The 25,120-nt window shown below is 35.5% G+C and overlaps 1 protein-coding gene across 3 annotated transcripts in view; it reads right to left on the minus strand.

Annotated features, from left to right (window-relative positions):
* TMEM135 (transmembrane protein 135) overlaps positions 1-25,120 on the minus strand; it is a 244,568-nt gene that overhangs the window by 65,134 nt on the left and 154,314 nt on the right. For all 3 annotated transcript variants that reach the window (XM_036258643.1, XM_036258644.1, XM_036258645.1), the window contains one exon: positions 19,389-19,435. In XM_036258643.1, coding sequence (XP_036114536.1) covers positions 19,389-19,435 — 47 coding nt within the window. The remainder of the gene's footprint in view (positions 1-19,388; positions 19,436-25,120) is intronic.

Consider the following 25,120-nt stretch of genomic DNA (forward strand, 5'->3'; position numbering starts at 1 on the left):
CCTGGCCTGTGAGGATAAGGGAAGCTGGGAGCACTGTGACATTATGAAAAGAAGCCATTTACCTTCACCTCCAATTTTCTAGACAGACACCATAGTGTAGAACAGGTTCCCAATAGGTGCGTCTGTAACAAATGACTGAACGATACGACTGGGTAGTAATCCCTCAGTCCTTTGACTTGAGGTGGTGGGGGTGCAGGGAGGGACGGCCAGGCTGCCCAGGACCGCCAGGTCAGCTGCCTCCAGCTGTAAGCAGTCTCGGCCATTTTCCCACGATGCTGTAAAACCCACACTAAGTCTTTCTAAGTAGCATATGATGTGGAAAAGATTGGGAGGTAATAGTGTAGTCAGGTAGACTGAGAAATGAAGAGAACAGACTCTGAGGTTAGAAAGACCCCAATTCAAATCCAAGCTGTTTATTTCTAGTTATACAATCCTTGACAAGTTGCTTATCCAGTTTTTTCCCTGTGAAATGGGAAAAACATCAGTTCTTACCCTAGTGGGTAGCCAGGTAGTGGTAGCTCAATACTGTTTATAAAGCTCTTAGCACCGTGCCTGGCACAAAGTAAGCACTCGATAAATATTACCTAGCTATAATTATTTCATTGTTGTCAATTCTCACCATGCAGAGGCCTTTCCAGCTGGAAGAAGGGACACACTGGCTCTGAAGTTCTGGGAGACACAGACTGGTATGGTGAATTTTATAAGTCAAATGGGCTTATACGCTAATGAAAAATTCCAGTTAATATAGGACTCCATCAAAGCTGATTACATTTAGATAAATACCGTTCCTCATATTCATTATGTTTGTGTCTCTCACTAGTGTGTTGTTAGCTCTTCCCATAAGAACTTGCAGCTTCTTTCACTTAAGTTGCATACCCAGAAATATGACTTTCTGCAATGTTTCCTATAGAAAAGTAATGCAAATATGTGAGAATATAAACAGGTTCTACCCAGGGTACATTAGCATTTTAAAAATTACACTTCAAATAAGAGTGGGCACTGGAAGAAAGTGTGTTGTGCCCAAAACATGGCCTGTGTAATTATTCCCACCTTGTAGATGACCACTTACAGAGAAGATATAACTGACAGGTGAAAAAAATGAGAAGAGAATGCTGAAATGAAGAAATATGCTGAATTTAAACAAAAAGTTCAACAGCCAAAAGCAGGGAACTTAGTTAGATTTGTAGGGTTAGAAACAGGTCAAGAGTTCAAGATCTGGAGCAGATCTGGATGTTATTAACCAGTAAAAACAGTTAAATCCAAAGGAATTATGTTTTGAAAAGAATACTTTTAGACAAAACAAAACCTTATACAAAGTAGATGTGACCAGCCTAATATCTGTTTAATTCTTGTATGAAACAAAAAGAACAATATCTGACTGCTGAAGTGAGATTAAGCAGAGCAGAATTAGAACTTAAACTCAGTAAACTAAAACAAGGAGACTTGCGAGAAGATAATGTTTTAGACACACAATAAAATTCTAGTCAATTTCTTTTATGACAATAGCTGTTAGTAACATTCCAATTTCTGCTTTATATCAAAGTTTCATATTTCAATTGTAGCTTATTCTTACTGTGGCAAATTTGATCAGAAAAAATAAGTAAAACCTATATTCTACAGCATAGTTTCAGACTCATAAAATTTTAAGTAGTTCAAAACTTTAAAAATTATAATCTTTTCAAGGAGGAGGGCTCAATTTGGGGAAAAAGGAGGACATCTGTAATACTTGCAACAATAAAAAAATTTATAATCTTTTTATAAATCTCTTTGGAAATCTCGTCAACTATGTTTCAACAAAATAGTAGAAATAAAATAATGTCCTCAATGGTAATAAAAATAGAATAAACTTTAGACATTTCTAATTTCCTAGAAGAAATTGTTATACATTAAATTTGGGCAATTGCCTTTAAATGACAATTGACTATATCCAGTGAGCTTACGACTAGAACTACATTGCCAAAATTAAAACAACTAAAATCTTTAATATGTACAAACTGCTGTTAAAATAAATCTTCAATACCTATCTGTTTACATTCCATAAAGAAAACAGGCCCTGGCCGCTGTGGCTCAGCAGTGGATAGAGTGTCAGCCCATGCACTGAAGGGTCACTGGTTTGATTCCTGATCAAGGGCACCCCCCATACCTAATTGCAGGTTCCATCCTCAGCCGTGGTTGGGGTACGTGCAAGAGGCAACGAACTCATGTCTCTCTCTCATATCGATGTTTCTGTCTGTCTCTCTCTCCTCCTTCTCCCTCCTTTCCACTCTCTCTAAAATTCAACGAAAAAAATTTTTCTTGAGTGAGAATTAACAAAAAAAAAAAAAAAAGGAAGCCCAGACGGTGTTGCTCAGTGGTTAAGCATCGATCCATGCAAGAGGCTGCAGGTTCGATTCTCGGTCGGGCACGTGTCCAGGCTGTGGGCCCGATCCCCAGTGGGAGACATGCAGGGGGTAGCCAATTGATGCTCTCTCTCAGTAATGTTTCTATCTCTCCCTCTCCCTTCCTCTCTCTCTAAAATCAATAAAGAAAAAAAATTTTAATTTCCATGTTTTAGAAAGTAGTCTGTAGGAGTGCTGAGAAGGGATTGGGGATGAAACTAAGGATAGAGAGAGCCAGTAGGGTGTTACGGTAAGATATCCAGGGAAAAGAGCAGGCGAGGGCTCACAGCAGCTGCAATCGATGAAAAGGAAAGTTCATATTTAAGAGTTCTAGATTCTGAAATTCCAACTGTTCAAGAAAATGGCCAGCAACTGAGTCTAGACTAAAATGTCAAGTTTCCGGTTAGAGAGGCAGGTTGTGGTGAGAACTGATGCAATGACCTTGGGTCTTATTGTCCCAGGAGAGAATGGGAAGTGGAAGAAGGGAAGTGGACCAAGAGCTGAACCCTGGGGCAGAGGCAGAGAGTGACTGGTCAGCAGGATGGCAGAGAAGAAGAAGAAGAAGCAGGAAAGTGGAGGGGCAGGGGATGCTGAGAGCAGAGGGGTGCAAGAAGGAGTCTATTGGTTAATAATATCAAATGCCTCCGATTAATCTGGTAAACTGAGGTCCAGAGAGCTCCCATTAGATCTGACCGTTGGAAATGTGACCGAGGTCAGTCAGCACTGGTGACCGCTGTGGGAGCAGTTTGAATGGAGAAGCCAGACTGGGGAGGGCTAACAAGTGAATGGAAACTGAGGAGGTGAGGTTGTTCTGCATCTGGAGATGCCTCCAAAGCATTTCCTTGGGTTTCCCTTGGTTTTTTTCCACATCCACATTTCATAATCATGCACCATATAAATTTTTAAAAGTATAATTATATTAAGCCATTTTTGTTTCCACTTGTATGTAGAATCTCCTTGGAAAACGTGCCATTTGATTATGCTTTCAAAAGCATTTAGAAGCAATCAGTTGGTAAAAAGATTATAATGTGTCAGACACTTTCTAAAATCAATAAAGAAAAAATATTAAAATAAATGGTGACAAATATATGATAAAAGATCAGAAATGATAAATATATGCTAATATAAAGTTTCTTCCTCTTAAGAAATTATCAATAATACATAAAGTAATAACAAAATTAATTATGTTCTAAAATGCCACATATTTGTCATACTTAAAATGGCAGGATGGAGCATCATCCCGTGCACCAAAAGGCTGTAGGTTCAATTCCTGGTCAGTGGGTTGAATCGCTGGTAAAGGAGTATATAAAACACAACTGATCGCCCTGGCCGGTTTGGCTCAGCGGTTGGTCGGCTGCGGACCAGAGACTCCCAGGTTTGGTTCCGCTAAGGGCACATACCTTGGTTGCGGTTTGTCCCGGCCCTGGTTGGGTCGTGCAGTGGTAACTACTTGATATGTCCCTTTCACGTCAATGTTTCTCTCTTTCTCCCTCCCTCCCACTCTATCTGAACAAAAAATGAAAAAATGTCCTCGGGTGAGAATAAAAAAATAAAATAAAATGGCATGATGGATATTTAATGTTAAATACTATAGTGCACTATTTGTTCTTTCCTTGGCATATATTTAAGCAAAAAAGCAGAAAACAAAACAACAAAAAGATTGGAAAAGAAACATAGCCATCAAATTATAATGTCGCTTTTATCCTCCCTTCTGGTTTAAAATTTAGTCACAAGAAAGAAATTCCAAAGATTTCTAATAGCAATAATTAGAAATATTTATTACTTCAAATAGAAAGATTAATCATCCCATGGGATGGTATTTCTGATATAGTTAAAACTATTTCATACATAAAATCCAAAATATGCATTAAGAATATTTTGACCAAACTTCTCTCTTCCTTAATCTCTAGACCTTTCTATTTAATTTCATCTCTCCTCAAAAAGGCTTCCATCCATCACACTGCAGTATTTAAGAGTCCAAAAATACTGAATCTTTTGCCATGTTCCTCACTGATATTTCAAAATATTCAACTGTTTTGAAATGATTTATATTGTATTTTAAGTAAATTATTCAAAATTCTACTTCTACCTCTGCCCCTAACTGCTGTATGAGCTATGACAGGTCACAAAATTCCTTGGAGACCCTGTTTCTTCACCAGAAAAGTGACAATGCTCCATTACACAATTTCTAATTTGCTTCCTATTCTAAAATTGTATGATCCTATGAAACATTAAGTACTGGTATTATGTACTTTAAAGGAAGTACTTTTTTTGGAACTTTGCAACATATCTAATTAACCTAAAATAACACAATCAGAATAGAGGTCATGAATTCTTGGACCTCTAAGCTAGAATAAATAAGCATCAAGATATATGTCAAATATATAAAGTGGTTCCTCCAATAAAAAGATGACTCTGAAGATGGGCTTTACAGTAATAAAGAACAACAACAACAAAGGAGGAGACAGATCTTGAAAGCTTTAAGTCACAGAAGAAATCCTAAAGTCATGGAAAAAAGGATAGTGGTGATGACACTAGAGCCAAAGATGTAGAAGCAGATATTAGTAAATATTCTTAAAATGTTCTCTTTGCAGTAAAAATTCTCTAATCTAATCTCCATGTAAGAGACTATATACAGAAGACAAATTCATTTTAGTTCCCTACTTTCTCTCTGTAAAACATTTTAATATTCACACTGATTGCTCAAAGATAAAAACACCACACCCAAATATGACCACATACATGTCTATCCACACCAGTTGTGTAATATGCTTGCAAACAGTCAGCTGTTCCTCTCCAAATGTGTTTATGTCATTTGTTTCTGTTAATGTAATTATGTGACTCAACCTTCACATGTATTACATAAACCACAAAGGAATAAAGTTTGTTTCCATAAAAACTGAGTTGAGTGCTTAGAAGACAATATCTAAAAAGTATGGTTTATACAATAAAAACAACTCTGAACCATAGCTAGGGAGTTCATACACAAGAAAATGCTTTGGTGAATAAGCAGATATTTATGTGTGCAAGGTTCAAAGTACTTAAGACACATATGTATTGATATTTCCCTGCACAGCTTCTGTCCCCTCTGCATGGGCCTCAGAATGAAGACAGCACAGCAGACATGCTGTGTGACCCAGAGCTTGCCTAGCCAACTTGCTTGTTATATGCCACTAAGATTTTGTGGTGGTTGTTTACACACTACAACAGATTGCTACAACAGTATAACAGGAGGAAATAAATATTAACTTCGCCCTGACTGGTTTTGTTCAGTGGTTAGAGTGTTAGCCTATGGATCGAAGGGTCACAGGTTCAATTCCCAGTCCAGGAAATGTACCTGGGTTGCATGTTTGATCCCCGGCCCTGGTCAGGGTCATGTGGGAGATAACCAATTAATGTGTCTGTCTCACATCAAGGTTTCTCTCTCTTCCTCCTTCCTTCCCTTCCACTCTATCTAAACAAAATCAATGGAAAAATATCCTCGGGTGAGGATGAACAACAACAACAAAACATTAACATCATGTAAAAAGCTCCTATAAATCAGTGCAATAAATTTAAAAAATAAGGAATGGGTAGACGATATGAAATAAAATAGCTAATCAGTAATAATTACAAAAATTCTTAGGACCCAAGTAATTCTGACAAGGTGGGCTAGCTATAATAAATCTCCCTACATGTTTCATACCAGTAGACATTGCTGGTGTTTATAAAAGGTGAAGGGAGCCCTGGCCAATTTGCTCAGTGGTTAGAGCATCGGCCTGTGGTCCAGAGACCCAGGTTTGGTTCCCGCTAAGGGCACGTACCTCGGTTGCAGTTTGTCCCTGGCCCTGGTAGGGGCGTGCGGGAGGAAGCCACTCGATGTGTTTCTTTCACATTAATGTTTCTCTCTTTCTCTTCTTCTCTCTCTCTCCCACTCTATCTGAACAAAAAAATGGAAGAATGTACTCAAGTAAGAATTAAGAAAAGAAAAAAAAAAGGTGAGGGGAGGAGAGTCTTATCTTTCATAAGAATCCCTGAAAATATCTTAAAATGACATCCTGTATGGGACGTTTACCAAAATATTAGAATTTGGAACTATCCCATTAAAAAAACATTTTTTAACATTCAAGCAAGAAACAGAAGTTAAGATAGCCAATTGGGCTTCCAACATTATATTTTGATGTTTTTGTGAAAGAAATCAAATCTCATAAGCTCAACTGCTTTCCATCACCTGATTCTGAACATAATTCTTGTTCTGAATATACCTAAGGAACTCAAAACTGTAAGAATTACATAGTCCAGTTCAGTGAAAGAATTCCAGGGCAGCCTGGACTCAGGGGTCCAGGGTTGCCACAAGCAACTTATTCTCTAATGCCTGAGATCTCAAAGCTATTTCTCTCCCTCCTTTCATTTTGCATTTTAGGATGACAGGAACATGATAAACAGCCAGCACTCAGTCACCATCAAGGTCCCACCAGTACAAAGAGGCTTTGTGATTGACAGGAGAACATAAAAAAGGGAGGAGACCCACGTTTTCCTTTCTCCATAGAAGACTCTGGCTGAAATTTTAGAACTTAAAAGCTTCTCCTATTTTGACCAGCTCACCTTGCAGGTAAACACCTTCATGGTTCAGTGACTCAGACACATGTTAGAAACAGAAGCCAGGCTGAAAATTGATAATAGTGGAAAAATATTATTTTACTATGGATTTCAGTTCAGCACAGCTGTAAGTGATGTGCTTCCTCTCCCAGTAAGCCGTGTCACTAAACCTATACACCATGAAAAATAAGCCAACATGCATGGATATTTTATTTGAAGTTTTAAGAATATAGATTGGAATAAATCCAAATATTTCCAATTTGTGCTATCTATGAGTTTTGTTTGTTTGTTTGTTTGTTTGTTTTTATCCTCACCCGAGGACATTTTTCTATTTTTTGTTCAGGTAGAGTGGGAGGGAGAGAGAGGAACAGAGAGAGAGAGAGAAACATCGATGTGAAAGGGACACATTGAGTGGCTGCCACCCGCACGACTGACCAGAGCCTGGGACAAACTGCAACCAAGGTACGTGCCCTTAGCGGGAACCGAACCCGGGTCTCTCAGGACAGCAGGCCAACGCTTTAACCGCTGAGCCAAACCGGCCAGGGCTATCTATGAGTTTTTGAAAAATGTCTAGAATAGACAATGCAAGGACAAATTTATGATATATCATATAAATATTAATACAATTTCCTTCTGCACCCTTCTACTCATTTCAGTACTTTTCTATTGCAAGGAAAGTAATTTTAAAACACTTCCCCCAAAATAAAAATAAAATACAGTAAAGTTCTTAAAAAATTAATCAGTATCAATATATAATCAAATATAATTTATGAAATATATGCTCAAAATATAATCAACTTATGAAATGATAATTTATATTTCCAAAGATTGCAGATTTAATTTCCATTCAAACTAAATAGCAATCAACTTCACAGATAAAGTGCAGTCTTGGGATCACAGTCTGTAAATAATAATCTTTCATTCTGACCAGCAGGAATGTATCAGACTTATATTTGAGAACATTTTCACTAAAACCTAAATTTTTCATATAAACAAATTGATTTTGATTTTTCAATCTTGTTTTCCTCCAATTAATAAATACTTTTAATACTGTACCATATCTGCATATATTTCTGATCTTACTCTTTGCTGGCAATCCTATAAGACTTTCTTACCTACTTTTCTAGTACTACCAAGTAAAAAAAAAATCTTAACTCATAAGCACCAAAAATTTTTCATTCTTATTAAGACAATGTTGTAATAACGATTTCATATATACTTGTGACCTCTATCATTTCCCTTCTGATTCTAAAATGCAGTGTCTCAGAGCTAAGAGTATGTATATTCTAAACTGCAGTTCTGACACTCTGGAAAGCGAGCCCACGGGCCTTGCAGGGCACTTGCATATTCTCCGTTCTGTCATTCTCCAAGGAAAGATCCTCTTTCAAATTTACCAGAGAAAAAGAGACGTTTCCTGATGTTCTCATTCTCTTTCAATGTATGCAAAGGTGCCCACAAAATCAGTCACATCCCTGAGAAGTGGCAACCAGAGGGACGTTTAATGGCAGTAACACAAGAAACACTGTGCCACTGTGCAACAACGATGTTTCCGTATCGACTTTTTCTATAAGAGCTTAATAGATATAATTCACATACTATAGAACTCACTATTTAAAGTGGTTTTTAGCACATTCACTGACTTGTGTAGCCATCATCATAATCACTTTTAGAACATTTTCATCAACAAAAAGCAACCCAGCCCGGCCGGTGTGGCTCAGTAGATTGTCACCCCATGCACCAGGAGGTCTCCCATTCAATCCCTGGTCAGGGCACATGCCTGGGTTGCAGGCTCGATCCCCAGTTGGGGGTGTACAGGAAGCAGCCAAACAATGTTTCTGTCTGTGTGTGTGTATCTCCCTCCCCTTCCCTCTCCCTCCCTTTCTCTGAAATCAATAAAAACATACTTTAAAAAAACCATACCCATTAGTAGTAACTCCTCAACCCCCACCCCCCAAAAGTTCCCTTACACAGGCAACTCAAAATTACCTTTTATTTCTACGAATTGCCTATTATTCTGGACATTTCATTTAAATCAGCAGTTAGATGGGAGAGGAGACAGACTGACAGGCAAAAGACCTAGCAGATGGCCTATAAATAGAAACAAAGGTGGTGGCTGTTCATCTCTAAAAGAAGAGATTATGGTGTAATGATGATGATTATGTTTTTGTTTTTTTTTAATCCTCACCCAAGGACATTTTTCCATATTTTGTTCAGATAGAGTGGGAGGGGGAAAGAGAGAGAGAAACATCAATGTGAAAGGGACACAACCCAACCAAGGCTGGGGACAAACCGCAACGGAGGTACATGCCCATAGCAGGAACCAAACCCGGGTCTCTGGGGACTGCTGGCCGACGCTCTAACCGCTGAGCCAAATTGGCTAGGACATGATGATAATAATTTAGTTTAGCAATTTTTTTCTACAATGAGCAAAAAATATGTTTTTACCAAAAAAATCATTTTAATATCATCTTAATTTGAGGCTATCTGTCCTCTAATGTGCACCACAAAACTCTGGTTGTTTTTCTAATTTATAGACATCATGTCTCATTATAAAGCAAGTTTAAGTTTTATCATTTTTTTTAATACTTATCATAAATTCCCAAATTAAAAAATCTCTCTAGGTATTATATCATAGCTAAATAAAGCTAAAAAGTGATTTTCGACAGTATCTACAAACCACTTCATCATGCTTTCCTAGCCAAACATCTTCTAACTTCTATATTTAATACTTATAAATTATACTCAATTCCAAATAATTTTAATCTCATATTTTCAGAAATGGATTATATTTGTATCTCAAGCCTGAATGAGATGGAGTAAGTTACAATCATGACTGAGAGGCTGGATATGTAAGTCTGTATAGTTGAAATCCTGGTTTTAGCTAATATAATCTAATAATAATATTTAGCCTAAGTGGTATTTGGGTTAGGAATGAACAAACAATTTAATTAAAAGAAGACTATAATTTTGAACTTTACTTAAAAGGCCCCATTAAAATACTTTCCTTTGGGAAGCGGTGTTATGATAGGTCCCGCATCTCTAATCACAGTGGAGCTGGCAAATGAACCTTAGAATGTGCAACCTGGAGTTTTACAATTTTAGATAAAAATATATTTGTATTTTCCTTAAATTTTAGTTTTATATTTTTGTTATGTATATAGCAACCATATTTTGACAGATAAAATATATTTTAAATACACACACACACACACACACACACACGACTTTCCTTTAAGAAAAAGGAAGCTTACATGGAGAAAGGAGTTGTCCTACACCTTGGGGTAGTAAGGAGGTGTTCAGGTCAATTTTTATAATAGACACCCGAATTACTCATGAATTTCATTAGAAAGTTGAAAAGCTCTTCACAGTTATCGTAGTCAGTTCAAGCTATTATAACCAAACACACAGACTGGGTGGACTATAAACAATAGAAATTTACTCCTCATAGTTCTAGAGGCTGAGAAGTCCAAGATCAAGACAGCAGCAGATCTGGTGTCTGGTGAGTAACCACTTTCTCCCTAATGGCTGTCTTTTCACTGCAACCTCATACGGCAGTAAGGGAGATCTTTCAAGCCTCTTTTATAAGGGCACTGATAGCATTCATTAGGGCTCTGCCTCATGATCTAACCAGCACCCCAAGGCCCCACCATCTAATAAGATCACCTTGGAAGTTAGGATTTCAACATATGAATTTTGGGGAACACAAACATTCAGACTATAGCACAAGTTTTATATTTTACCAAACAGATGATATACCAGCAAATTCTGGGAAAATATTGCCCTATAACTTACACTGAATATACACGAAAATAAATGGAGATTCTTTAAATACCAAAAGCTACTCTAGATATAACTAAGGCCTCCAATTACCCCACTGCTTCTAGCAATTGTTTCCTCTTTCTTATCCCTCCCTTTACAACTGATCCCTCCCCTACAGGCAAGAGGTGAAACAGAGTTAACTGCACATAAGCAGGGTCAAGTGCATGGCAACTATTGGCTATGAAAAGATGACACACACACAAAAAAAGATACTTTTAAAAAATCATCTGTGGCTTTATTTAGTTGAGTTATGGTAGAATATGATGCAATATTATGCGTAGAGAGATTTGGAACATGGAAGGAAAATGTTTGGTTCCATTCTTTATCTATTTTAAACTTTTCAGGTTTTTTTATTCAGGTTTCAATGGATGATATAGCAACTAGTTGAAAGTAAGGCTGACAATAAAGAGACAAATGGCCATATCTTGCTGCTTTGGGAATTGGAGCCAATAGATTTTCTCTCACCTGACCACCACTCCTAAGCCTCCATAGTGCCCATCCACCCAATACCTTCAAGACCCTTTCTGCTCTAGTACCATTTAATATGTTGCTCCAATACCCCTTTAGTCAGAATAGCATCAGAGTGAGGAAGAGATGGAGAAGAGGGAAGAAATATAAAACTAAAAGGAAAGCCTCAGTTTAAACTATAATCCCAATCCCTTGACTCTTAAATTTGCAGTATTTTAGCCTGTTTTGTTTTATTTTGCTTTTAACCATTCTCTCCCTAAGTTTTATTTTATTTTTAATCATTCTTTTCATTTCTGCTCTTCTATCCTCTCGCTTCCCATTCTCTATGCTCTAAACTCTTGCTTCAAAGATGGGACTCTGTGGAGTAGCTCATGAACTGGATAACTCCCAATCCTCTGCTTTAGCTCCAACATATTCAACATCAACATATTCTCCCAAAGATATATTATCATAAACAGTATTTGTTTCTATAGTACCACTGGAACTATACTCCAAGTAAATTTTATGAATTCATTTACACTTAAATAACTTTTAAGTATTGGCTTAGAAACACAAATATAATTTTTTTCTTAATTTTTTTCCCCTTTATTGATTTTTCAGAGAGAGGAAGTGAGAGGGAGAGGGAGATAGAAACATCAATGAGAGAGAACATCGACTGGCTGCCTCTTGCATGCCCCCACTGGGGATCAGGCCCACAACTTGGGCATGTGTCCTGACTGGGAATCAAACCGGTGACCTCTTGGTGCATGGGTCGACACTCAACCACTGAGCCTCACCGGCCGAACTAAATATAATTTTTAAAATTATTTTCTTATAGGAGTATCTGTTCTAAGTTCTCATAACCATAGGGATAATTTTATAGATAAAAAATTGAAGATGAAAGAAGCCAAGTTAAGTCTCTGATGATCACAGAATTAGAAAGTGGTAGAGCCAAAACCTAAAGAGAGATCTGCTCTGTGTGCCATTAAAGATCATACAGCATCTCCTACACCATGGAAACTACTAGAACACATCCATGTTCTTCATTAAGCCAGTGAAAATTCTGAAGAGCTAAATATTTTATTTCTAATCATTAAATGTTTTAAACTCAGTATAATTCATTCAAACATTTACTGGGTATTCTTTTACCCAAAACTCCCTCTAGTAATACTCACCAATGCTAAAAAACTATTACTGACATCATCAGGAGAAAAATATATTTAAATTATTTCAAATAATTGCTGCTATTATTAGAAATGTATCATGATTTGTTATTTCTCTTGCCTATGAATATTACATTTGCTGGGACTTCTGCAAAGGTAATAGGTTTTTATACACAAGGGGAATTTTGCTCAAGACAAAAAAGCCTTATTGAAAAATGTTTTGTCAAAATCTCTGTGAATTGTCATTTTCAAAACAAAAATATTTTTATTTCTCATAACTACTAAAAAGTAAGCCAAATTTATAAAAAGAATCATTCTTCTGTCAATAATATAAACACAATTTGTACAACTCGGAACAAATTCTTTTTCATGATACAACTATTGTTACTATTAAATTGTAGCTAAACTACTTACAAGAGTAAATAAAAAATGAGTAAGAAAGTATAGTGTCAATTTGATTCAGCTTAACAATATTAACAGAGGTTAAAATTGTAATGGGTCAAAAGTGTACACCAGGCTATTAGTATAAAAAAAGATAAACATAGTTACAGCTTACCATCCTGATTCACAAATGGTTCCTATATCCAGTGGAACCTCAGAACTACTCTGTGAACTAACGTAAGTTTACTGACAATGAACAGTAATAGTATGCTAATGGCGTAAACTTTCCACTGAGTTAATAATGTATAGATGTCATCCATTTCTTGAACTTTGACACCAGTGTAAATAAACAAAAATTTTACTTCTTAAAAATCACCTAAAAATTTCCTTTATATTCATGAAAATAAAACTGCAGCAAATTTTTGAAAGGCAACTGGCCACTTCTGACACGACTATGTACCATTAAGCTCTTGAGTTGCAGTTAAAGTTCATCCTATTTCTTCATACAGTATTTATTTCTGTCTTCTACTAAAAACAATAAGCATTTACATAAGTTAAAAAATGTTTGAGTAATTTCTTTAGGTACAAGTATCTCAAAGGCTGACAACCAAAGAGTGAAAATAGATGTGCTACAACTTTCTACCACAGATAAGAGTACATTTACCAAATGGACTATTTTTCTACCCTACAAAAGAAAGTCAGATATAGTCATATGGCATGATAAAAAGCTTTGTATCCTCAGGGGAAGTGATTTACAGCATTTATGAACCTATGTTTTCTCAACTTTTTCATTTGCTTTGAAAAAAACAACAGTCCCAATAATTTCTATACTTTTTCTTTTCAAAGGACAAATTTTGTATCCTTTGGTAAACTCTCTGGCTCAGTTACCAATTATGGAACTGCCTTGTTTCACCTGTATATATCTTCTAAGGATAGATGGTTTCACCAGCCCATGTCTATTTTTATAACAAGTTAATTTACCTTTTAAGAATGACAATGAATTTAGGAAGCCAAAAACATTAGATTTTTCCATTTCCTACCTCCTCTATGCATCAGTCCTCTTTCATTTAAACCATGTGTCCAAGGCTTTCAAATAGAGTTTCAGTTTCCTCCTAATCATTTATCATGATATCTCCCAGACAAGTAGGTTTAACAATCTACCCATGTATGTTGACATTTTGGACCACATTTTAAACTGTCTCTCTTCTCTTTCTCATTCCCCACCTTGTCACTCTCCTGCTTCTGCAATCTTTTTTTAATCTGTTTAACTTTTCCCATAGCCTAGCCAAATAAATTAATTAGTTGATTATTTAAGAAAAATACAAAAGAAAATTCCTTCAACTTGCCCTAACTTTCTCCTCTCAAACTTTTTGAGTTTATCATATTCTACCTCCTCGTCACACATTTACTTTTTTACATTTTATTTTTTCCTAACTTTTGGACAAATATAATTATATATATTTAAAGTGCACAACATGTCACATTTACTTCTTGATCTACTATCCCAACTCAACCACAGAAATTGCTCTAGCAGGTTATCACTGACCACCAGATTGGTAGAGCAAATGAACACTTTTTAACACTTACCTTACTGGATATGTCTACAGCATTACCACTGAAGATAACATCTTCATTCCTGAAATTCTCTATTCAATTAACTTTATTTCCTAGTTTAAAAACAGCAATCACTACTTCTAACTCTGCTTTTTCTAAGGTAACAATCACTGTGCCAGGTGCTCATATGTATTACTTCAGTATTTTCTCACACTGTTGGTTGTTACCCATTGGTGGGTCAAAGCAGCTTTTTAATTAAAAAAAAAAGAAGAAGAAGAAGAAAATAGAAATTATCCAAATGCATTACATACAGTAAGATTAGGTATTACTCTGGGAAATGTATTTGTGTGTGTGTGTGTGTGTGTGTGTGTGTGTATTCACAATTCTTATTTTATGTCATATCCAAAAAAGTCTGAAAGGCACTGTGTCTTATTTAACCCTCAAAACCCCCTTATTAGGTCCATATAATAATTTACATTTTTTAATAATGAAGAAACTGATGTACCATAAGTTGTAAAATTTGTCCACTCAAACAGCTAGAGTGACAGCCAAGAAAAGTCTGTTTTATCTCCTAAACTCCAAATACCAAACTGATATCTCTGTTTCTCTATATGATGTCTAAAAACACCTCAGTCTCAGTATTTGCAAAACCTGTACTCAATTTCTACACAATTTCCAACGTGCTCAGCTTCCAGTGTTTTGCTCTGCCACATCCAAGCAGCAGTCCTCATATCTTAGATAAACCCATTCTTCGTCATATCATTACCTTAACTCTCAGTCATGCCCTCGCCATTTGTCTTCTGGGTAACTACCACCGTTCCCTCCCACTACTTGTCATTAGGTAACCCTTTGAAACCCCCAGTTCACTCTCTACATTGCTGAAAGTAATCTCTTCAAAATAAAAATCTAATTACTTAGGGCAAACTCTCCTAACCCTGAAGTAAAACTTTTAAACTCTGAATGCCACATATAATTTTCTAGACTAGAATTTTGTGTATGTCTAGGCAATCCTTTAAGAAATAGAACCTCATTAATATCCAAAAAGCTTCTGTTAAAATCAGAAAATGGTTGAAAGACCCAGATCAAAGTTCTTTACTTGCTTTTAACGTTATTTCAAAGATACTGAGTCAAGTTTATGTAAAGAGATTCCAGGACAATCACAAATGTATTTCACTCAATAACTGTAGGTTGTTAAGCCAATAAATAGTGTCGTTTTCTTAAATACCAACACTACATCTTTGTCTTGAGACTAATGAAATGCTTCCCAGAGAGATGACTAGAATTTATTAAATGGCAGGCGCATCACTACTGTTTCTGCTGTTTAAAACAAATTAAACTTTAATTTTCACTAGTTTCTAACTAAAAAGTCAACGCTTTTCAATGTTTGTATCAGACCGAGATATGTCTGTGTGAATCATAGTCTGTAGATTACCCTCTATGACAACAAGTCTGAGGATTGTGTTCTACATGTTGAAACAAACTGGTGCATTTGCTGCTGCCTTTGCAAAGGCAGGTGGAAAGAATTTCTAGCCAGGTATTCACTAGCATGGGATCAAAGTTATCATAATATGCTTTATGATACCAAGCATCTAGTGTAAATTAAATCATTTATGAAAAATGAAGCTGAATTATTTCATTTAAAAAATATTAGTGTTCTCCAGACACAGAAACCTAATGTTGAAAATAAAATTGACAATGTTTAAAGGGGCTGCATGTTTCATTATTTTTTTGTGAGCAAGATTAAACACAATAGTTTTGGCATGGTGTTTGTGCTGCTGAGTCTTTCCTTTGCTTCTCAGTGAAAACAAAAAAAGAGCTAGTAGTTCTAAAAAACTAATTTCTTTTCTCCACAAGACTGTTGGGAAGATCCTAGTGAAGCCTGAATCAACAACTATGATGAATTCTTTAGCTTGAGAAAATGCACATTTGGAAGTAAAGAAATGTTTTAAAGGGGTGCATGGGACAAAATATTCTATCAAGTTTTCAACCATGACTTCTGCATGGCTTGAACTGAGAGTGACAGATTATGCTCTATGATAATAAAGCAAAGCTATGATAATAACATACAAAATAATAAATGCTTGAATAAAGAAGTCAGAGTAATTATGAAGTATTCTCACTAGACTTATACAGAGAGCCTTTGTCTTTCAAAATATCTTCAAAATATTATAGTATGGCTTGGTATCAACAGACAATTTGATGGCCGGATGGCCAGCTGGTTAAGAACTACAACAAAATGAGAACTGTCTCTTCACATATTACCTTTATTCAACCTAAGCCTCTAAGATGTTCCCAGGATTCTATCTGAATATAAGCCATATTTCTGGTGTACAGATTGAAAATCAAGATCACCATGTATGAAATAATGTATGTGAAAATAACTATCCCTGTAAAAAAGAAAAATTAAAATTGTGTAAAAGTATGATATTTTGTCTACCCATTTTAATAACCACAATTTCAATACTGAAAGCATTGTGTTGCTTACGTAAATTCATACAATAAACACTTATGGAACTACTTCCTCAAGTTTTTCATTTATAAAACATTGGCACATTTTCTCTCTATTGAAAGGGGGTCTCAGTTCTGTTTTTCCCATTTATGGGCTAGGATAAATTACAAGTTGACTCATTTGTAACATAAAAATATTTCCCTAGCCCTCTTCTCAAAAGAGATTACCATAAATGAAGTCGTGGGAACAATATCATTTGATATTTACTTATTGAATTTTATGCAATTAGAACTAAAATACTTTTTAATAATAAATGTGTCCTCGAGTATCTATATTTATAATAAAATTGAATCTTCCGAATAAAGAATTCTAATGCAGTTGGATTTGCTAACTGCTATGTACAATATTGTTTGTTCATTTCAAACTCATGTTCGAGTTCAAACAAACATGTAACATTGTTTTGTTTGGTTGTAGTACTTTATAAATAGTCTTACTTTACCATTTACCAAACCTTTTTTGTTGAGTTATTCAAACTAACTTCTGCCAAGGAATTTGGTGATGGTGCTTCTTTTAGGAGAAAAACAACCCCTTTCCTCAGAAAATTGAAAATGTTTATCTTGGCACTAAAACCTTATATTGAGCCTTCTGGAAAGTATTTTAAATTGTTGTTTTTAACCTAGACTTTGTGACTGAAACAGGAAAAGGTTCTGTAGCTCTGCACCAAAATACATATTTATAGGGTTGATTTTTTTCTACACCAAAAATAACTAGGTTGATGGCAGTTTTCAAAGAACCGTGCTAAAAATTGAGCATTATCACTAAATTCGACACGAAATTTATTTTTTAAACCTCAAAAACTTCTGATGACTAAGAAATGCTAAATATTGATCAAATATGCTGTCGTTAGGTGCCATATTGGAAAGGACTGTTTCATTTAACTACCTGTTCTGCTAGGAATTTTAACAAAAAGAAAATTTGCTTGATATCATACTTTCCTCCTGTGTATATCAATAAAAGATATGTTTCAAAGTTTTAATCTTTTTCACATCATCTCCACTACATATCCTTTATCTTCAGACTAGACAGAACATAAATATAAATCACATGAAATTTTTGCAATATTGTCCTAATAATGTGTCTCTAAACAATTATGAAGTTTTGGGAAACTGATAAAAGAGACATAGTAATAATTGTTCTTAACTCCTCTACCCCAATTCTAAATTATTAAAATATGAGACCACAGAAACTGCATGGTACGTATGAAACTATATTAAAATGGTAGATCAGCCCAGCTGGTGTGGTTCAGTGGACTGAGTGTCGTCCCAAGGACTGAGAGGTCCCGGTTTGATTCCTGGTCAGAGCCTGGGCTGCGGACTCCATCCCCAGTGGTGGTGTGCAGGAGGCAACCAATGGATGTTTCGCTCTCACATGGATGTTTCTCTCTCTCCCTTCCTCTCTCTCTAAGAAAGCAATAAAAACATATTTTTTTAAAATTAAATAAATAAATAAATACAGTGGTAGGTCCAACAATTTCATCAAGACCACCAGATAGCTGCAATAATTTTTCAGTCACTAATAAATGCCATAAAATACTACATATCTCATTATCAATCCTTTGCAGATCAAGCTGAAACTTTATCTATTTTTTCCTTCTAATAGCCTAGATGTCCCTTTACAAAAATAATAATAGCAACGTCATTATTTTATATTTGCATACAACATTCTTGATAAAGTCAAAACGAGTTAAAATTATAACATTGTGCTTACCAAATATTTATTTAGGATGCTTTGGCAGGATATTCGTTGTTCAAAAATTCTGGTAAATTATCTCATTTAGGTTAACAAAAAAAGATATCTACCAAATATATCTTATGAAAATCCATAATTGCATTTGTCAATTAAATACAAAATTTAACTTTAAAAGCCTGGTCCTTCCTGCCATGATGGAATTCTGCCTATATCCAGAAATAGCAAGAAAAAAGTCTATTGAAATGAGTGTAATAAGAATAAAATAAATGGGAATTACTGGTATTACTGAAAATGAAGACTAGGAAGAAGTGCACTCTTCATAAACAGAAATCTTATTCTCACACTGCTATAACAGTTATGTAACAATGGCAGACATCCTGTTTATTGGCACTAGAATCTTGAGCATCCTGACACTCGTCCATATTCCTCAGAGTCTCACTGTCAATGAAAAACTCAACTCTGACATCATGGACTAATTTAATATTTTAAAGACTATGATTAATGTGCTAGGTCACCTTCACAGCAGACTTAGATTAAATCCTACCATCACTTTTTCTCCTTTAAATTTAACATGTTAACTGTCTCATAAGAATGTCTGAAATCAGGCCCTATCAGAATTTGAGGACTATTACATATTCAGCTCTCACATTCTATAAGTAGAATGTGTAAGCACAAATCTCCATTCCTTCTCTTCTCTCTTTCTCTATTTACTAAGGAGTAGTGATTTATCTCTAACCTCTCTAAAAACAAAACAAAATTCTCGCCACTTATGGGAGATAACTATATAGGGAACACTTTAGTTATATGGTTGATGAAAATGCAAATGAACACTGTTTTTATATTAAAATAAAAAGGTATAACAGAACATACCTGAAAAAGAACATGTACATGGCAGCTGTGATGCAGAACAAAAGGACCTGTAACAAGTAGAAAATACATTACTTGCAAAAGAACACTGACATTGTCATTGGGATGTCTTACAAAAGCTAAATACCTACTATTAAATCTTGTACCTGAAACAATTTAAAGATGTGTAAAAGTAGTCATACATCTTTCATTCTCTACCTTTCAAATAAACCATATTCAGGCAATAGAGAGTCTGTATACACACATATAAATAAAGTTATATACATTATCCAATATGTATATATAACTACCACATATGTGTGTGTATATATATGTATATGTACATATACTGAATAGAAGGATAATAGTTCAAAAAAGAACAGCTGATTTTTTAAATTATCTCTAAGAATGCCATAAAAAAAGAATGAAATCTTGCCATCTACAACAACATGGATGGGCCTAGAGGGTATTATGTTAAGTTAAATGAGTCAGAGAGAGGAAGACAAATACCATGATTTCACTTATATGTGGAATCTTGAAAACAAAATAAGTGACCAAACAAAACAGAAACAAATTCATAAATACAGAGAACAAATTGATAGCTGCCAGATGTGGGGAAGGGTTGGAAGGCTGGATGAAAAGGGTGAAGGGCTTAAGAAGCACATATTGGCAGTTTTAAAAACAGTCATGGGGACATAAAGTGCAGCTTAGGGAATACAGTCAATAATACTGTAATAACTATGTATGGTGTCAGGTGGGTACTTGGCTTAGTGGGTTGATCACTTTGTAAGTTATATAAACATAAAATTACTATGTTAAAAACCTGAAACTAATATAATTGAAAAAATTTTTAAAGAATGCCTGATGAAGCAAGTTAAAAAAAAAAAAAAAGACAATGGCTTTTATAATAAAATCAGCAAATAAATCATAATACTTATTAACTATTATATTAAGATGACCAGATTTTTTAAACTGTGAAATACAGTCCAGTGGTCAACCAATTCTAATCAGTAAGAAAAGCTCCTACAACATATAATTATCTTTTGTGGGATAGAAATTAGCTATTAAAGGTTTCCTCGTAAAGCAGGCATGAGAACACAGTAAGTATGGATTAAAACTCCCCTCAAACATACCATACTAAACACAACATACTAAAATGTATATGGAGAAAATCCAGAAGTCAATTCTGAACAAAAGTTGTTATGCCAACAAAGCTTTTCTCTTTACTCTCCATGCTTCATTTTGGATCATTTCTACTGTTATATCTTCAAGTTTACTGGAATCAATCTACTTCATTACTTTCAATTTGAGCTTTATTAGTTCCTTTTTCTGTTTCCTCTAGATTTAATTTGATTTTGTTTTCCTAGTTTCTAAAAGGTAGAAATGTGAGGCACTGATTTAAGATACTTTCTTTTTTAATATGGATGTATAATGCTATAAATTCCCTCCTAAGATGTGCTGTTACTGATTTTGTTAAGTTGGGTATTCACTTTTGTTCCCTTCAAAATATTTCCTAATTTTGCTTTTGCTTACTTCTATGATCCATGACTTAGAAGTGTGTTATTTAGTTTCCAAATATCTGGAAATTTTCAGTGATCTTATCTGTTGTTACTGACTTCTTATTTGATTCTATTATAGTCAGAAAATACTTTCAATGACTTGATTATTTCTAAATTTATCAAAATTTATTTTATGTCCCAGAATATGTTCATTATATTTGTAAATATGCCATGTGCGTTTTAGAAGAATGTGCATTCTACTGTTGCTGGATAGACAAGTGTATAAATCTATAAATGTCAGTTATGCCCTGGCCGGTTTGGCTCAGCGGTTAGAGCGTCGGCCTGCGGTCCGGAGAGACCCGGGATCGGTTCCCGCTAAGGGCACGTACTTCGGTTGCAGTTTGTCCCCGGCCCTGGTTGGTCGTGCGGATGGCAGCCACTCGATGTGTCCCTTCACATCGATGTTTCTCTCTCTCTCTCTCCCTCCCACTCTATCTGTACAAAAAATGGAAAAATGTCCTCGGGTGAGGATAAAAAAAAAAAAAATGTCAGTTATGTCAGGTTGATTGACATTGTTGGTTCAATTCTTCTATATCCTTATTGATATTATGTCCACTTGTTCAATCAATTATTGATACAAGATATCAAAATACCCTGCTGTAATTGTGGAGTGTTCTTCACAATCTCTCCTTGCAGTTCAATCAGTTTTTCCTTGGTATATTTTGAAGCTCTGTTATTAGGGACATAAAGGTTTAGAATTCTGCCTACTTTATCATGATGAATTTACCTTCTTTATCTCTGATAATATTCTTTGCTCTGAAAAATATTTTACTGGATAGTAATTCCAGTTTTCTTTTGATTACTGTTAGTTTTCCATTCTTTTACTTTTAACTAATTCAGTCTTTATATTTGAAGTTCATTGCTTGAAGATATCACATCGCGTGTTTCTTGCTTTTCATTCTATCTGAAAATCTCCACCTCTTCATTGGCGTATTTAGATTGTTTATAATTAATGTGATTATTGGTAAGTGCAAAATTAAATCTATTATCTTGCTATTTATTTTTCTATTGTTTCTTGTTTCCTTTTCCTCTTTCTGCCCTTTTTGTTTGTTGTTGTTAATCCTCACCTGAGGATATTTTTTCCATTGATTTTTTAGAGAGAGTGGAAAGGTGTGGGGAAAGAGGGGAGAGAAAAAGAGAGAAACATCAACATAAGAGAGACACATCAAGGTTGCCTCCCGCACACTCCTAACTGGGGCAGGATGGAACCTGCAACCCAGGTCCGGGCCCTTGAACAGGAATTAAACCTTCACCCCTTTGGTGTGCAGGCCGACGCTCTAACCACTTAACAACACCAGCCAGGGCTTTTCTGCCTTTTTTTTTATTAAGTATTTTTTCTGGCTCCATTTTCTTCCCACTGTTAGCTTATGTTAGTGTTTGTTTTAGGATTTATAGTTTATATCTTTAAATTGATATTCTCCACTCAAATTATATTATATAACTTAACACATAATAAAGAAACTTGTAATACTATACTTCCATTCATTCTCTCCTGGGCTTTGTGCAATTGTTGTCATCCATTGTACTTTTAACTATATTATAAACCCACTATATATTAATCATTTTTCAGTGCTTAAGGACCTTAAAACCATTGTTTCAGATGTTCTGCCCACATTTTGGTTGTTTCAATTGGAAGAGTAAAGATCATCCTAATTACTCCATAACTGTTATTTGATCAACCAAAAGCAAAATGTGGTTATTTAATTTTAGAAAGAACATCTTAAAAATTTCACATTTGTTTTGAAAGATATTTTTGCTGAGTATAAATCTCTAGGTTGACAGCTCATTTTATTTCAGTAGTTTGCCCAATGAATGTCACTCCAGTGTCTTCTTTACAATTTGATTATAATGTGCTTTGGAGTAGTCTTCCTCATGTTTCTTGTACGCAGGAGTCATTAAGTTTCTTGAATCTGTGGGTTTATCGTTTTCATCAATCTGAAAATATTTCAGGCATACTACAACAAATATTTTTTATCCACCCTTTCTTCTCCTTTAGGAACTCCAATTAATGAACAGTAAGTCACTTGAAGTAGTCCCACAACTCACTAATGTTCTCTTTATTTTGATTTATTTATTTTCCTCATCTGAGGACATTTTTGCATTTATCTTCAGATAGAGAGGGAGGGAGAGAGGAAGGAAGAGAGAGAGAGAAACATCGATGTGAGAGAGACACATTGACTGGTTGCCACCCACACAATCCAAGCCGGGGCCAGGGACAAACTGCAAGCAAGGTACGTGCCCTTAGCAGGAACCGAACTCAGGACTCTTTGGTCTGCGGGCCGACACTCTAACCGCTGATCCAAACCAGCCAGGGCATGTTCTCTTTATTTAAAAAAAAAAGTCTCTACTCTCTGTGTTTCTTTTTTAATCATTTCTACTGTTATGCCTTCAACTTTACTAATACGGACTTCTGCAATATAGAATATCTGATTAATACATCCAGTACATTGCCCATCCTACTGATTTTAATTATCACCTTCAGAAATTTGACTGGGATTTTTTTCCCCCTATTTTCTATGTCTAACTTTTTGTAACTATGGAATTCAGTTATAGTAATGCTTTTTTATTGTTCTTGCCTGCCAACTCTAACAAGCCTTATCAATTTTGGTTTGATATTAATTGAGTAATTTATCTCCTCACTATGGGTCAAATTTTCTTGTTTCTTACTGCATGCCTGGTCCTTTTTTAAAAAATTATTTTTATTACTTTCTTTTTGTTACAGATGTTTCTCCTTTTTCCCCCATTGACACCCTCCTCCCAACCCCACTTTGTTGCTCCATCCCAGCTTTGTTGTCTATGTCCATTGGTTATGCATACATGCATATAAATTCTGTGGTTTATCTCTTGCCCCCTAACACCCCCTCTTCTGAGGTTTGTCAATCTGTACCTATCTCTATGTCTCTGGATCAATTTTGTTCATCAGTTTGTTTAGTTCATTGGATATTAGAACATTCTGAATTTTACCTTGGTGGGTGCTGGATATTTTTGTATTCCCATAAATATTCCTGAGCTTTGTTCTAGGACTCAGTTATCAAAAACAGTTTAACCCTTTAAAGACTTGCTTTTAAGATATTTTAGGAGGAAGTATTAATTTAGGACTAATGATTCCCCATTACTGAGATAAGACTCAATGCCACATGGATCGTGAGATTTTCCATTCAGGCTGTAGTAATAGACACTATTCCTGCTGCTATCTGAGTGTCAAGCACTTGGTTAAGAACCTACAACGCTTTCAGGTTATTTCCTTGGACTGCGGTATTTTCCTCACTTACATGTCCTAATCAGCAATCAGCTGAGTACTTTTCGTTCTTGAACTCTATCTAACATGGTCTCCTCTCACTTTCCACTCTCATTCCTCAACTCAGGAAGTCCTCTAAACTTTGTCTGAATGCCTCCACCTCAATCCACGCCTGAAAACCCTCGCAAGACATGGCTAGCATAATCATAAGGCTTACTTTATTAGTTTCCCAACTCTCAAGGATCTCTGCCCTTCAGTAATGTCCACTGTTTCAAATGTTTTGCCCACATTTGAATTGTTTCCATTGCAGGGGTAAGCATTACCTTGATTACCCTGGAACTGTTCTTAGTTCACAGGCAGAAGCAGAGTGTGATTATTTAAATTTAAATTTAATAATATTAAAATTCAGTTTCTTATTTGCACTAGTCGCATTTCATGTAATCAACAGTCACATGAGGTAGTAAGTACTATAATGTACAGAACAGATACAGAACATATCCGTAATGGCAAAAAGTTACATTAGACCTGTCCAGCTAGTGAAGTACATTTTCACTGTACATTCTAGTCATATTATAAAACTTAACACATTCAAACTTTGGCTGTAAAGTATAAATCTTCACACATCTATTTTTATACTTCACATTTTTATGTCTAAATTAACACCTATTATTTAATTTATACATCTGTGGAAATAATAGGATACCATCTATTACATATATTGTAAGGAATAAGTGAGATAACATATATAAAGCCTAATAAAGTGACTAGTACATCATAAATGCTCAATAACTGCCCTGGCCGGTTTGGCTCAGCAGTTAGAGCGTCGGCCTGCGGTCCTGAGAGATACGGGTTCGGTTCCCACTAAGGGCATGTACCTCGGTTGCAGTTTGTCCCCGGCCCTGGTCGGTTGTGCAGGTGGCAGCCACTCGATGTGTTTCTTTCACATCGATGTTTCTCTC

Source organism: Molossus molossus, unplaced genomic scaffold (assembly GCF_014108415.1).
Source record: "Molossus molossus isolate mMolMol1 unplaced genomic scaffold, mMolMol1.p scaffold_m16_p_13, whole genome shotgun sequence".
NCBI classification, from domain to species: Eukaryota; Metazoa; Chordata; class Mammalia; order Chiroptera; family Molossidae; genus Molossus; species Molossus molossus.